Source organism: Polyodon spathula, chromosome 11 (assembly GCF_017654505.1).
Source record: "Polyodon spathula isolate WHYD16114869_AA chromosome 11, ASM1765450v1, whole genome shotgun sequence".
Lineage (NCBI taxonomy): Eukaryota > Metazoa > Chordata > Actinopteri > Acipenseriformes > Polyodontidae > Polyodon > Polyodon spathula.
The window spans coordinates 26973483-26989515 of record NC_054544.1 but is presented as its reverse complement, the minus strand read 5'-3'; the positions used below and the strand labels follow the sequence as shown (position 1 = coordinate 26989515).

Here is a 16033-nt window from a genome sequence, read left to right as displayed (position 1 = left end):
ACATGAACATGTGCTAACAAGAGTGTTCAAGGAATGTAAGTATCATTCTTGTTTTAGGTCCTGAAATTGGGAGATGATAATGGTCTGCAATGTCCTTTAACTGCTTCTGTTTTAGAGTCTTTAGACCTTTTGTCTTGGGTAAGTGGCAGAGATTGGTTTGACCATACATGAGAGGGTGACTAATGTTAATTTGGTCATAGACTGCCTTGCGCAGTGATTGCCAATCCTCCTCCTCTCCCAATGCTTCCAGCTCTTGAGTGTCATCATAATCAGGTGTCAGGTGTTTGTTGACATGGTGACTTGTAAAAAAGCCACTGATTTGTCTGGCTGTTCTCCACTCCTCGATTTTGAAAAGCAGTTGTCCTTTGTCATTTCTAGTATGTTTCATGTCCCTGGAAACTTATGTTGGATCTGCCTTTTGGCCAGTTTTGGCCATCCTGATTGAAAATGTCAAGCAGATACTTTTCATAGTTGAGCATATAGCCTAGCCTTCCTCTTTGGATTTGCTTGGGATGGTGGATTTTCCTACTGACAATTCAAAGCTAAGTTTCTCTGGTCCAAATTGACAAATTCCGGATATAGCTTGAGCCCACTTCTTTGGAATTTTATCATAAGTGGATTCCCTCTCCGTTTCTCGACAATGTTGTCCAACATCCATGTGCTCTTCCTGCTCTTTACTTGTTGCAAAGCCTGCCACACATCCAGTTTCAGAACACTGAAATAGTGTCTTTGTAACTAGTCTTTTGGATGACATTTGTCCTTGAAAAGAATGGGAAGGACCAAACGGTTGACATACAGAGCGATGTGGCCCCCTGTGACATCTGTGGGACTCTCTGATAGAGGAATAACTCCCCTTTGTCAATGTTGTAGCCTTTCCATGCCCTCACACCTTCTACTTCAAACTGGAAGTTATTCAATGCCCTGATTCCCTCCAACCCCTGCTCTCTATGCTCTTTGCCTGTGATACCACCGTGGGATTCCTCGGCTTCTTTCATGTCCTCTGCAGTCAGAACATTGCGTTTCTCATTCACATACTGTCTAATGTGCATTTTCATGGATGCAATCTTTCTATCACAAATGTCCTTTCCAGCTTGAGGGTCTTAGAAATCATAGCGTGACATGGATATGCCTGTCCTTTCACCCATAGATGGCAAGTTTAACAGCAATGAAGCACTGTGATAACAGCCAGCATTGTCTGACCTTAGGAATGTTTAGACATTGAGGGATTCTCAGCCTTGATGGTTGCTAGCACATGCTCTAGAATAGAGGCAACAGAGAACCAAGCTTGCTTGCAGTTGTTGAACACATGGACTCCACATTGTAGTTTCCATCTTCTCCTTTGCTGATGACCGCTGACACATGCCAGCTTCTCACATGTTTCAAAAAGAACTGTCATCTGCTCTCTGTATCGCATATGCAAAAACTTCATTGCCCAATCCATGATGATCAGAAGAGAATGGTTACCAAGCTGCTATAGCACAACTTGCCTTGCAAACTCCTGATTGACCACATGCAGCAAGTGACCCTTCCAATGGTGTATAGCAATTGACGATTGCTCAAAATCAAACAATCCAACTTTTCTGCTCCTGTCAGAAGCCCTTCCTTCCTCATCATGTTTTCCATCTCTTCAAGATAGTTGTCTATCTCAGAACATCTATCATATTCAGCATCATGGTTGTGGTTGCATTGTATAGCAAATGCCTCCTTCCCTTTCTCGCTCAGAGCAAATGCTACACAGTGGTCTGTGCTTATATCTTCTATGCTGACATGGGTCTTGTAATCTGTCTTGAGGTAGCATTTGCCTGATTTCAGATGTTGTTTTATAGCCATTGCTCATGCTGCTGGGGCCCCGTTCAACATGAGAACATCAACAACTTCAGAGAGCATGTCAAAAGCTTCAGCTCCATCTGTTGACATATAATCCAGACCTTGTAGTGACTTTGTCTGTCTGTGATGTCTTCCTAGGGTGTATTTAAACTGGACCTTAATGGACTGATTCGTCCATCAGTGTTATGATCTATGGCTGCACTGAAATTATCCCTCTTCTGCTCTTGTTGCATTTGTCTATCCACCCATACACTTGTTTCTAGCTCTCCTTCACTGCTGCTCTGGGATTCAAATGTGACATCATTGATGGCACTTCAGATTCGCTATCTATTTGACAAGGTTGATTCCCCTTGCTAGCACCAGCTTAAAACAAAACAGTTGAGGGAGATGCAAAACTTGGCCCTGGTTAAATTGGTGGTCCCATTGACACCACAGAAACAACGCTTTCATCAAGTGCCTGACTTGCTCCTGGCTGCAGAGAAAATGTGGTCTCAGAGATTGCAGATGTATCCGTTTCCACCACTTGTGGATCCTCTGGTTTGTAAGCTTTTCTACATGAGTCACAGAGTGCAGCTCCAACAAGTATTACCTTATTATAGGTTTTGTACATCTGATTTGACAGACGCATTGATATTCGTCTAGGATGTCTCAGTGCCACTCACTTCCCCTTATGTTCTGGGTGTGTGCATTTTGTTCTCCTTGTCCCATTCAAGTTTATGGAAAGGTCATATCGATGCCTGGGACAGACCGTCAGAATGGCCTTTTGCTTCTCTGACCAACCAAATCTCCCAGCCCTATTTAGAATCAGATCATCTTCTGTGATTTGTAGGGTTTGACCATGTCCACTAACTCCCAGATTACAGAGGTAATCTGTAACATCTTGTATACAGACAAGTAGGGGGATTGCACCATATTCTGACTCTGAATTAACAAATGTTTGACCTATCAAAGAGACATTTAGACCTAGGAAAAATATCCCTAAACTTAATTTGATTCAATTATGATATTAGATATTAGTAGTAGAAAAAGAAATAGAAATAGAAATTAGAATATAATTAGAGAAAACATAACCCACAATGTTTTAACTGTTAATTACACAATTGCAAACAGGACAAATAAAAACAAAAACACATTAAATCAAGTAATGAAAACAGGCAATGAATCAACTCTTTAAAATCATACACCTATGGGAATGAGGCGCATGTTAACAGTATTATTGTAATCAATTTGTACTTACAAATCTATTGTTGAAGGCTCACACTGAAGAAATATTCAAAAAAGAGGTAGAAGCCAGATCCAAGAGTTCCTGGAGTGACAACAAGGGTCCTAAGACTAAAAGGGGTCCTAAGACATAACATCTCTCAATGATTCATGTGGGAGGGGTTTGGGTTGGGGGTTGGGAGGTGTTTAATCAGTGCTTGAATGCTGTAACTGCTGTAATATCAGACACTCAATCTACCATGAACAAAAAATATACACACACATAAGTGAATAGAATATTAAACATTATATGTGGAAGGCCATAAAGTTAATTAAATAAAAACCCTGATCAAATGTGATGGAATAGCCCCTGGAATGATAAAAAAAATGAATCATATTTTGATTTAATTTGGTTATGTTAAGGTGTAATGACATTTGGATACAGAATTACTGTTGTAACACCCTGGTACACCACTATCACAGCATTCTTGAGACCACTATGAAGATTCCAAAGCTATTCATTTGATATTTCTAAGTAAAGGTCATGACAGCAAGTGGTTTAATTTGAGTTTTAAGATATTTACCCATAACACACCCAGTTTTAGCTTTTAAATCAGATATGTGTATTCTTCCCAAAATCAAAGTGTCCCCCAAAGAGCCCCCTGTAAAGATCTCACCGTATTAACATTCCATGTATGTTAAGGTTTTTATTAAAAGAGGGCACATGCCTTTATTCAAAATTGCCAAGCTTTTTTCTTGGAGTTGCTGAGGGTGAGCATCCTGCTGCCTTCAATATGAGCCAATTTTTCAAAAATATGTTTTGAGATTTATCCGAACTTTGAATGCCGATACTACCACCATAACTTAATGATTAGGGCTGTAAATGTTCATGGTTGGAGATCTCCTTTGATACGAACATTAAAAGCAGGAGCTGAAGTCATACCTTTTTTTTTAGAATTGTCACAACAGTAGTATGAAATTAGTCAATTTTAAGGCCTAAAATGTATATTTTGGATGGCCACTAGGGGAGCTCCCAGATCTCAGAAACTAAAAACATCTGAAATCTTATATTATATGGTTAATCATAGTTCCTCATAACTATCCTAAATACAAAATATGGAGAGATTTGGCTGACCCCCATCTTCCGACCTTTGCCTGGTTCTCTCGTACAATGACACTTAAGGGGAGACGCCATCAGTCACTGCTTTTAAATTAAGATTAAAGACATTTGTAGAATTTAGGATATGTATTTTAAATTTTATCAGCCTTTTCTTTTTACTACTTATAATAATATTTTTATTCTTACACTGCTTATTTTCATCACTGCTTTTTTAAAGTAATAATTAACCTGACTTGGGTGTTTGTATTTTCTCTCTTTTACTTGATTTGTATGTGATTCATTTTTGTTATTTTTGCATGTGAAGTGCTTTGAGGCAGAAGGCTCTATATAAGAAATAAAGATTAATAGTAAGTCTGACAGTGCTTTATTTCCTGAGTCATTTCACCGTAGCAGTGTCTTCAGAGTTGAGCATCTGTGTGAAGTGTTCATTAGGAAGCAGAACAGGTGTCATTAGTTAATGTCATCTCTGCCATGCTTTATTGAGCTAGATCAGAGTTGCTGACCTTCATAGAAAACAATGGGAGAACCGTTTCCAGCTGTTGTAGAATTAAATGTAATAAACTGTTACTCTTTGTTAATAATCATCAAAACCTATGACAATGCATTTCTAGACGTTTTCGAAATGTGCCTGTATTGTATATAAATGCGTTTCTAGATGTTTTTGAAATGCGCCTGTGTTGTATATGAATGCATTTCTAGATATTTTCAAAATGCGCCTGTGTTGTATATGAATGCTTTTCTAGAGGTTTTCGAAATGCGCCTGTATTACATGCTTGTGAATCTCTAGTACAGGTGATTGTGCTCATTACTCACGGGCTGCAGGCCTTCAGCATGTAGTTGACAGTGCGCTCCTCCTGGTTCTCCAGCAGGCACAGGGAGAAGATGTTGGAGAGAGCCCTGCCCTGGTCCTGCTGCTCCTCAGTCCTCAGCATGGAGCGCAGAGCCGAGTCCAGCACGCAGAACTTCTCTCCACTGCATGCCATGCAGACAGAAACGCACACACAGCAGTGAGAAGAAACAAACTACTGTCCCTTTACCCTTGCAATGATCCAGAGTGCTTCTAATTGATGTTATCGATGATGATGACTATTATTATTGTCATTGTCATTATTGTTTTATGTTAATCATTCTGAGTTTTGTTTTATTATTTTTAGAAGTCTGTGTTCAGGAGTTTCTCTTCTGTTCTAGTTCCCTCTGACAGATATATGTTCTCTAGATAGTGCTGGATAATATTTCAACACTAGACATGTTGACAACCAGGTCACACGTGTCAATGACTGGTAAATAGAACAGAGGAGCAGCTTCTGAACTCAGTTCAAAGCACAATAAATAAAAGAAAGCTGAACTAAAAGCAAACCCAGTGTTTGAGTAACTGCAATAAGAAGCATCAAGTGGTTGAGAACATCCTAGAAAGGTGAGGGGACATAAACACATAACTGTCTCTGTCTAATTTATACAAGTGGCAGTAATCTACAGTGTAATTAATTGCTTGTGTTAAAATAGTGTCATTTTTCCTGTGTTGATGGGCATTGGACTAGTTCGCTCTTTAGATTGGAGTTTATAGTCAGTGGTTTATCATATACATTAAGGCTCTATTTGCAGTGTTCAGTTCTGAGGAGCGAGCAGCATATTGTAACCACTTTTTGAGTAACATATCTGTTTTAAACTGGGTTCTTCACTGATACGCCATGAATCCAAATGTTAATTGTGTAGCAGGCTCCACAGAGATGAAGATGCAGAATAAAGGGCCCTACACCTGTACATGATATATCTGTGTGAGCTGAGAGCTGCTGGCCCCCTGCTACCTGGAGCTCCTGCGCGTGACCAGCAGCAGGTTGTTGAACAGGAAAAGGTAGAGGGGCTGGAAGAGCTTTCTGCTGCGGAAGGTCCGGGTGCTCTTGGGTCCAGACATCAGCTGTAGCTCCCCTCTCTTCAGCAGCCAACGCGAGTGCGAGATCACCGGCACAGACTATCAAACACACAGCAGACAGACAGACTGTCAAACACCCTGAAGCACAGCACAGCACTCAGACCGGCTCTGTCCCTGTAGAGATTACATATTAGAACACTCAAGGGGACCTGTCCCTGTAGAGGTGAGGTATTAGAGTTCTGAGGGGGGCCTGTCCCTGTAGAGATGAGGTATTAGAGCATTCAGGGCGGTCTGTTCCTGTAGAGATGAGGTATTATTATTTACTAATGGGATTGCATCTGTGCAGGAGTCTTCAAAGTAACAGTGCCTTAGTGCTGATGCTCCTTGCTGGGTTATTCGCTTACCTTGCATTTGAACTCCAGAGTCTTCTCGATACTGATCAGCTCCTCGGTGCGGCTCATCTTCCTCACCCCCTCATTGCAGTCCCTGACCACCTGCCAGGAGCAACACACCCAGCATTAAAGCACAGAGCAATGCCGGGCAGGAAACGCAGTCACACTCTGGTCAGATCATTCTTATGGCTTGAGCACTGCCAGCACTGCAATCTGGTGTGACTCGACGGGAAAGCTGGTTAGAAGCTTACCGCTCAATCAAGTGAACGTATTTGACAACAAAACAGGATTAGAATCACAAAAACACAAAATATATCTCAGAGTAACACACGCTCATACAGACTCACATAGAAATATACACCAACATACACTCACGCGCCTACTACACTCACACATTTACAGTCTAACACTCATACACTACACTCACAATCTCCCACTCATACACTACACTCACAATCTCCCACTCCCACACTGACACTCACTCACTCACTCTCAAACAGACAATCACACTCACACAGTGGCACTCACACTGAAGTCTCACACTGATACACTCACACTAACACTCTACAGACACTCACACTCACACATGGACACTCACACACTGGCACTCACACACGGTACCTTTTCCAGGTATTTGTGTGCCATCACAGCGCTGGCCTCTTCCTCTGACCCCTCCTCCGCTTTCTTCAGGATGTTCTGCAGTGTAACAGAAGAGACACATTTCATGAGAACCAGCTACCTGCTCACACAGCTCCGTTTATCACAGCCGGTACCTGGTGAGGGAAGAGCACTGCTTCAAAAACACAGAGCAATTTGGATAGGGTCTGTTCATGCAGGTTACACACATAAAAGGAACAGGTGAGTTTATTAATCACATTGTCTAAAGCAGTGTTTCCCAAACACAGGAATAATGAACCCATGACCCCAAATTATTCACTAGTTGGTATATCAGCTGAAATACTTAAAGGTAACGAAAGGTAAAACACAAGCTATCCCACCTTGCTGTTCCAAATGTATTTGGTCATAATGCCACACTGCTAATGTCCAAAATCACGGTTCTCGAGCATCTCTTCTGAGCCAAAAAACATGAGTTCCGCATGTACCATCTGAAATGTACCAGCACATGCTCAATGAAGCATTGTATAAGCTATTTTACTTCCTCGTGGAAACACACTAGACTGTGTGACTAACATGGTCCGTCTAATTTTCTATAAGGAAGGAGCTTGTACCTGCTTTTATTTTGTGTAGTAGACAGCTTTCACACTGTATATGTTTCCTTCACGTGCTGCATTTTTATGTATTATTATGATTCATGTTGCATTCAATAAAAGAAAAAAATGACAATTATCAGCATACTATTCAGCTAAATAATTAAAGTTTTAGTTTTTAGAACAAAAGCTTGTATTTAAACTTTTACATTTTAAAAAAGGAACAGAGGCCAGAAACCCCACTCCCTCACAACTGTCTAATGGCCTTTTAACAAGGAGGAGACTGGGGAAAAATAAAAAGTTTTTTCCCCTAATCGCCACACCTGCTGTCAGACAAGAGTACAATGTTAAAAAGTAGGAGAAACCAATGGCTTCTCTTAAAAGATCATTTACCCTATTGTTTTCTCTTATGCTTGTTTCTCTTTTAAATAAGTTAAATGTATTGTGGCAAGATGCCCTGCCCCTGTGCATGTACATGTGTGTATGTATGGGAGCACAGGGATGTGTGTGTGTGTGTGTAACAGTGAGTGACACTGAGGCACTTAATCCTCCCTGCAAAAACACATGGGAATGAGGCTGGGAATGTGGTTGAATTAATGATTAAATGATTAAGGCTCCAGCCACAGGTGTATAAATAGAGTGATCATGAGTGACATGGTGTTTGAAAGAAAAATAAGTTGGAGGAAACGGTGTGGAGGATCAGTGACACAACATCCATGGGAGCTATGTGGAGGAGAATGCGGGGTATGAATGGGTTGCAAAGTGGTTTTAAAGAGATTCCCATACTAAAAGGGGATAAAGAGTATGTAGAAGATGAGGAGAGGGCACAGGTGTGGGTTGAGGCGTTTGCTAAAGTTAGTAGTAGAGAGAATTGGAGTGAGGAAAGGAGGATAGAATTTATAAGGGAAAACAAGGAATTCAGAGGTAGTGGAAAATACTATGAGTATGAAGCTTGGGAAGAAGAAATTAAAAGAGCTTTGAGAGGGAGGAAAAACCCTGTGCCAGGAAAGGATAGAATTTGTTACATGATGTTTGAAAAAAATACCGGATTGATGTTTACTGGTTGTGCTACAGCTCTTTAATTTAGTTTGAAAGACAGGTAGGATTCCTAATAGTTGGAAAGAAGAAGTAGTAGTGATTCCTATTGGAAAGCCAGATAAGGATGTAAGTAAGTCATTTTCATATAGGCCAAATTTTGGAAAGATAATGGAAAGAATGATAAATTACAGATTATTGTATTTCTTGAAAAAAAATCAAGGAGTCAATCAAAAAAGTCAAGGAGGATTTAGAAGTAATAGATGTACAATGGACCAGACTTTCTAGTGTCAGAGATTCAAAAGAGGATTGTTAATAAACAGTATATGGCAGCAGTGTTTCTGGATATTTAAAAGGCATATCATATGATATGTTGTGGAGAGAGCATTGGTTAAAATGTTTAATATAGGGATAGTTGGAAGAATGTTTAGATGTTTTAGAAATTTTTTGGAAATTAGAAAAGTTGACTGGGAACAGTTTATCAGAAATAGCAGACATTGAAAATCTAGTTCCTAAAGGGAGTGTGTGAGTCCACTCATTTTTAAAATTATGACAAGTGATTTGCAGAAAAGTGTTGAAGATAGTGGGACATTGATGTATTTGGATCATTGTGTTGTTTGAAGTAGAAATAGAAATTTGTATAGTGGGGTCAAGAAATTGAATGTTAAATTGAAGGAAATAAATTTATGGGCAAAGAAATGGGGTGGTGAGATTTTCAACGTTAAAAACAGAAGGAGTTATTTTTTCTTGTAAGAAGAAATGGGGAGATATTAGTAGAGTTTGATGGGATGATGTTAAAGATAGTACCAGTGTTTAAATTTCTGGGGAGTTTTGTTAGATGACAAAATTAAAATGGATAAAATAGTTGTTAGATGTAAAAGAAGGAAGAATTTGTTGGGGAATGCATGGGGAGCAAGTATGAAAACATTGTTAATGATTTATAGAGCATTGATTAGGCCTATACTGGATTATGGATGAATGACATATGAGGAGGTGGTCAGTAAGGATTGGGGAAAACTGGATGTGGTACAAGCTAGGGATCTTAGAGTATGTAGTGGAGCACTGTGTTCATCTCCAGTTGCAGCATGGCAAGTAGTTACTGGGGAAATGCAACTTTATTTAAGAAGGAAAATGCTGAGAATTCAGTACTGGGTCAAGGCATTGAATGGAGGAGATGGAAATCCTGTGCAAAGTATTTTTGAGCCTTGTTAGGAATATGAGGTAATGAAGAGAAAAAGGAATGTGTGTGAATGTGTGTGTCTATTGGGGTGAGAATTCAAAAGGATATTGAGGGTCAGGAAACATTGAGATATTGTTTAGGTAGGGTGAGATTAAAAAAGCACAATCTAATATTAGTCCGTCATGTTTTAAATCTCCTTGGATTGATTTATCTTTGTTGAAAGAAAAAGAGAAGGCAAAGGACAGAGGTGAATTTTGTAACAGGCATTGAGATGAGTAAATAACGATTGGGAGAATTATTGTAACGTTTTTACAGATGGGTCATTGCAGTGGCCATTATATACCGGAATTTGTGGTGGGAAAGCATTTACGTATTACAGATGATGTGTTAGTGCAGGAAATAATGTATATTTTTTTTTTGGAATGCTGTTTTTTAGGTTTCTATGTAATTTTAGTATGGATTCCAGCTCATATAGGAATAGATGGGAATGAGAGGGTGGATATGTTAGCTAAAATAGCAGTGAAGAAAGAGGAAGTGGATATGGATGTGCATTATGGTTTATCCTGCGATTTCCAAGTGGAGTGCATGCATGTCAAAATTTGCCACTCCCGTGAGAATAGCGTGCAGGCGCTTATCTGCGCATCTGCAAAGTTTAACACATCTTTTTAACGTGTTTCAATGATAAAATAAGAAAACTATATTGTAAAAGTGTATGCAGTTTTGTTTTTTATTGGCAGATGGCAGCAGTCCCTAAGAAATGTGCTTGACAGACCGGGTCATCTGTATACATAAAGCTGAGAGTGAAAAATTGATTCCTGTGTATCTACAGAGAATAAAATATTTATTTGTTGGTGTTACAGGTTGTAAGGAAGCCTTGTCAGGTTTGGTACTGGTCAAAATGACCTATTTATGCATTGTACCTACACTTCACAGATAATAACTCATATAACAGCGCTATACACGCATGCCTGAAACTGGGGAAGATACTGACTGAAAATAAAGATGTTATGTTGTGATCTATATTATAATGCTACAATTGTAAACACATTGTTGTTATTTTAAGTTCTAATGAAATCCTGTATTTCTGTTTATCATAATCACAATAAAAAAGCGTGCATTTAAAAAAAAAAATAGCAACAATTGTTTTTGAAAACTGTCCAAATTGCTTATTTGAGGGCTAAGAACGAAAAATCTGCACAACAAAAAGAGCATTTTTAACATGGAAATTGCCAAACTAAATGGGCAGCTGCGTGGTTAAATGTATATTATAAAATAATTGAGAAACAGATTATTAATGTCCCCATGTCTTTGTGTCTCTGGCAGTGCCCTGCTTACCTGTCCCTGTGTCTCTGTCTCTGGTAGTGCCCTGCTCACCTGTCCCTGTGTCTTTGTCTCTGGTAGTGCCCTGCTCACCTGTCCCTGTGTCTTTGTGTCTCTGGTAGTGCCCTGCTCACCTGTCCCTGTGTCTCTGTCTCTGGTAGTGCCCTGCTCACCTGTCCCTGTGTCTCTGTCTCTGGTAGTGCCCTGCTCACCTGTCCCTGTGTCTCTGTCTCTGGTAGTGCCCTGCTCACCTGTCCCTGTGTCTTTGTCTCTGGTAGTGCCCTGCTCACCTGTCCCTGTGTCTTTGTGTCTCTGGCAGTGCCCTGCTCATCTGTGTCTGTGTCTCTATGTCTCTGGTAGTGCCCTGCTCACCTGTCCCTGTGTCTCTGTGTATCTGGCAGTACCCTGCTCACCTGGACCAAAAGTTTGAGTCGAGTGATCCTCTGGAAGGGTAGAATGAGGAAGGAGGTGAACGGGAGGCCCTTGCACTGCGGGGCCTGCTCCAGACCAGACATCACTGCTCGGAATCTCTCATTTTCCTTTCTGGAACAAAACAGAGCGATTTGTAGCTGAATACACGCTTAATATTACAGAACATATACCCAGATTCCATTACTGTCAACAACAGTTCTCATAAATCTTCATCGCAACTGAATGACACACAGTTATCTGAAAAGACAGATTCCTACATTATACATTAACTGAGCCTTTATCAAGTGTCATCACAATTGGATAAGTGGCTTGCTAGATATGAGTAAAACACATTGCACATACAGGAGCCTCCTCACTGATGCTGAGCTGGGGCTACCCACCGCTCACCATGAAGACTGCTAAAACAAATGCTAGTGCTACTGCCCCTGTCTCAAGCCCCTGCAGTACCCACAATACCCCTCCAGATCTGGACCCCCTGTCTCGATCCCCTGCAGTACCCACAATACCCCCCCAGATCTGGACCCCCTGTCTCAATCCCCTGCAGTACTCACAATACTCCTCCAGCTCTGGACCCCCTGTCTCGAGCCCCTGCAGTACCCACAATACCCCTCCAGATCTGGACCCCCCTGTCTCGAGCCCCTGCAGTACCCACAATACCCCCCCAGATCTGGACCCCCTGTCAGGCCCCTGAAGTACCCACAATACCCCTCCAGATCTGGACCCCCTGTCTCGATCCCCTGCAGTACCCACAATACCCCCCCAGATCTGGACCCCCTGTCAGGCCCCTGCAGTACCCACAATACCCCCCCAGATCTGGACCCCCTGTCAGGCCCCTGTAGTACCCACAATACCCCTCCAGATCTGGACCCCTGTCTCGAGCCCCTGCAGTGCCCACAATACCCCTCCAGATCTGGACCCCCTGTCTCGATCCCCTGCAGTACCCACAATACTCCTCCAGATCTGGACCCCCTGTCTCGAGCCCCTGCAGTACCCACAATACCCCTCCAGATCTGGACCCCCTGTCTCGAGCCCCTGCAGTACCCACAATATCCCTCCAGATCTGGACCCCCTGTCTCGAGCCCCTGCAGTACCCACAATACCCCTCCAGATCTGGACCCCCTGTACTTGAGCCCCTGCAGTACCCACAATACCCCTCCAGATCTGGACCCCCTGTACTCGATCCCCTGCAGTACCCACAATACCCCTCCAGATCTGGACCCCCTGTCTCGATCCCCTGCAGTACCCACAATACCCCTCCAGATCTGGACCCCCTGTCTTGAGCCCCTGCAGTACCCACAGTATCCTGTGGTAGGCGCGCTGCTGGTATGTCTGGTTTGACACGTAGGTCACAAACTCGTGGAAGTGCTGACTGGCGTGCAAGGAAACAATGTCGCACACGTCCGAGATGATGACATTCTCTTCCACCCTGCGCTCCAGATCCAACAGGAACCTGCCAGGACACAGACACAGGACTCAGGACTCGTATTGCCTGCCTCTTCCCTGCCTCTTCCCTGGCCGAAGGGTGACAGGGAATGACATGCTTGGGATGGATGGCAGTGATAATGTTACAAGTGCTCATAAGAGGTAGAACATTGATTTTAAAGCATTAGTCAACACTCCATTAAGAATGATAATGTTGTGAGTGCTCATGAAAGGTAAGAACAGTTATTAAAGGATTTTAAGTTTGTTGTTGCCTCTCACTGACGTCCTTGATGTCTCGGATGTTGGAGAAGATGAAGTGGGCGTCTGATTGGCTCAGGGTCTGTGTGAGCTGGCGGTTCTCCTGGAAGTGTGTCACCAGCAGCTCCAGACTCTTGTAGTACGAGGTTTCAGAGGTGACCAGCTCGAACATGGCCTGCCACAGAGGAAGAGGACAGAGCTCAGGGATAGATAGCAGTGTGATTGATTCTTGGGTTCATTCCGAGTTTAATAAGACACACACTGCGGCTAATCAAGCTCGTAGTAAAACCTGGAAAAGGTGATTGCACCTCCCCTCACCTCCTGATGATGGCGCTTCTCTGTGCTCAGCACACTCAGCACTCCACTGCTCCTCACAGCCTCCAGGTTCTGCCACAGCTTCATGGTGCTGGAGGGGGAGTCCCTGCAGAGCTGAAGCGGCATGCCAGGGCCCCTCATAGCGGGCTCACCCTCCTGCTCAGCATCACAATTCCTCCGGCGCTGGATCTCCTGCAGCCGGGATTGAGTGCCATACTCCTGGTATAGCACCTCTGCACAGATACACACCAGTGAGAGAGAAACAGCACAGCACTGCTGCCCACCTGACCTGCCCTGCACTTCCATTAATTATATAGGTTGTAATAGTTTTGTAAGAAACATGTGTTTTCATTTTAAAACATAATATCTGGTACTACACTAGGTATCTCAATTTGTAAGTCATGCTTTCAGATAGTGCTGCCCTTTCTTAATCAACTGTATCGTGAAATTGTCTCCACCCCTTCTTTCAAAATAACATATTTGACAACTCTGTGTGTGTGTCTTTGTCTCTGTATGGGTCTGTGGGATTGTGTGTCTGTTTATCTCTGATGACTGTGTGTCTGTTTGCCTATGTTTGCCTCTGTGTGTGTCTGTCTGTCTCTATGTGTCTATGTATCCCTGTTTATCTCTGTGTGTCTTTGTGTGGGTCTGTGTGTCACTGTTTGTCTCTATGTGTCACTATGTGTCCCTGTTTTTTTCTGTTTGTCTCTGTGTGGGTCTGTTTGTCTCTGTGTGGGTCTGTTTGTCTTTGTGTGTCCCTGTCTGTCTGTCTCTGAGTGGGTCTGTGTGTCCCTTTTTGTCTCTGCATTTCCCTGCCATGTCTGTGTGTCTCTGTGTATCTCTGTGTGTCCCTGTTTGTCTGTGTGTCCCTGTTTGTCTCTGTGTATCCATGTTTGTCTCTGTGTGGGTCTGTGTGTCTCTGTGTATCTCTGTGTGTCCCTGTTTGTCTCTGTGTCCCTGTTTGTCTCTGTGTCCCTGTTTGTCTGTGTGTGTCCATGTTTGTCTCTGTGTAGGTCTGTGTGTTTACCTGTTCTCTGCGCAATTAGATTCTTCCAGGCTTCAGCAGGAGGTCCAACAGTCGCTGTCACTGCCTGATCTTCAGCTTGCCTCCCCACTAAGCTTTCTCCATCCAGCAACCTGAAACAATCACAACACACTGCTTTAACCCTGACAGTGCTTTTCACTAGAGGACTCTCATTGTACTGACTCTCCAGCCACGAGAGGCCGAGACAAATATACTGTTAAGAATAAAGATCGGAAGTATTTATCCTAAAAGAATAGACCAGGGTGGACTCTTTAAAAATACATGGTCTCTCTCATGTCAGCTGTTTAGTATGGAGGTTCAGTGAGATATAAGTAAGGTCCTGTGTAAATCATATTTTCATAGGCAGTGCAGAAATCACGAAATTAGCCCAATACTGCGATTTCTACAATATTCTTAAGAAATAAAAATAAATTATTTCATAATTATTATTTGTATTTCATGTGACTATATGTAACCTAGATGGGAAATTAAAATAATACACATTGTAAACAAGAAAATGGATGTCTCTAAAAAGGCTAAAAATGTGTCTGCAGCAGATCACATAAAGTAGTATCCAGCAGGAGCTTTACACAGCGACAGAGGTAAGCTCTTCTGTACATCATGCAATGTTACTGTAGCTCACTACCAAGAATCAGCTGTTGACAGGCATTGAGATTCATGTATTTACTTAAAGAGAAAGGCAGAAATCCAGAGCAGCACTGGACTGCTTTACTTGCAAAGAAACAAAAAACTGCGACTTCCATTTTCCAAAAGTCCACTGAAAACCGTGAAGCACGAAACACATTAAATTTTGTTTTAGCAGAGGCATTTGACTTGAAAAACTGGACAACCAAAAGTTAAGTAAATTCTTCAGACCGAGTGTAGCAAATGGTGGAGCGATTCCTTCATCAGCCCAGCTGAGACACGAATACTTACCTAGAGTTGCCGAGTGTAACAAACAGGAAATTATGGAATTGGTAAAACAGTCTGGTCGCTTGTCAGTGGTCTCTGACGAGTCGATTGATGCCCAAGATCAGTGTGGGTTACACGTTGTATTTGTTTTGCAAGACCTAAATGGTGAACATGTATCTGACGTACTAGAGCTGAAAGCTGTCCTTGCAGATGCACTTTACCTACAGGCTGTTAATTACAACCATTTCACAAGCTATTGTAAAGTGCTTGAACAATTTTGACATTTTTTTTTTGATAATTTCATGCATTTATCTCTACATTTGATGTTTAAAAAAAAAAAAAAAAAATAATAATAATAATAATAATAATAATAATAATAATAATAATAATAATAATAATAATAATAATAATAATAATAATAATAATCAGTACACATAATTTATAAAATAGTTCCATGCACATTCCACAAATGTGGATACTCTACCTGTGACACTGCCGTGAAAAGAAAATTTCCGCGA

The 16033-nt window shown here is 41.8% G+C and overlaps 1 protein-coding gene across 2 annotated transcripts in view; it reads right to left on the bottom strand.

Annotated features, from left to right (window-relative positions):
- Positions 1-16033, bottom strand: part of ngef (neuronal guanine nucleotide exchange factor) — a 45063-nt gene that overhangs the window by 5113 nt on the left and 23917 nt on the right. For both annotated transcript variants that reach the window (XM_041264722.1, XM_041264723.1), the window contains 9 exons: positions 14607-14716; positions 13583-13812; positions 13279-13439; positions 12882-13034; positions 11566-11695; positions 7031-7105; positions 6422-6511; positions 5953-6116; positions 4961-5119 (listed from right to left, as the gene is read on the bottom strand). In XM_041264722.1, coding sequence (XP_041120656.1) covers positions 4961-5119; positions 5953-6116; positions 6422-6511; positions 7031-7105; positions 11566-11695; positions 12882-13034; positions 13279-13439; positions 13583-13812; positions 14607-14716 — 1272 coding nt within the window. The remainder of the gene's footprint in view (positions 1-4960; positions 5120-5952; positions 6117-6421; positions 6512-7030; positions 7106-11565; positions 11696-12881; positions 13035-13278; positions 13440-13582; positions 13813-14606; positions 14717-16033) is intronic.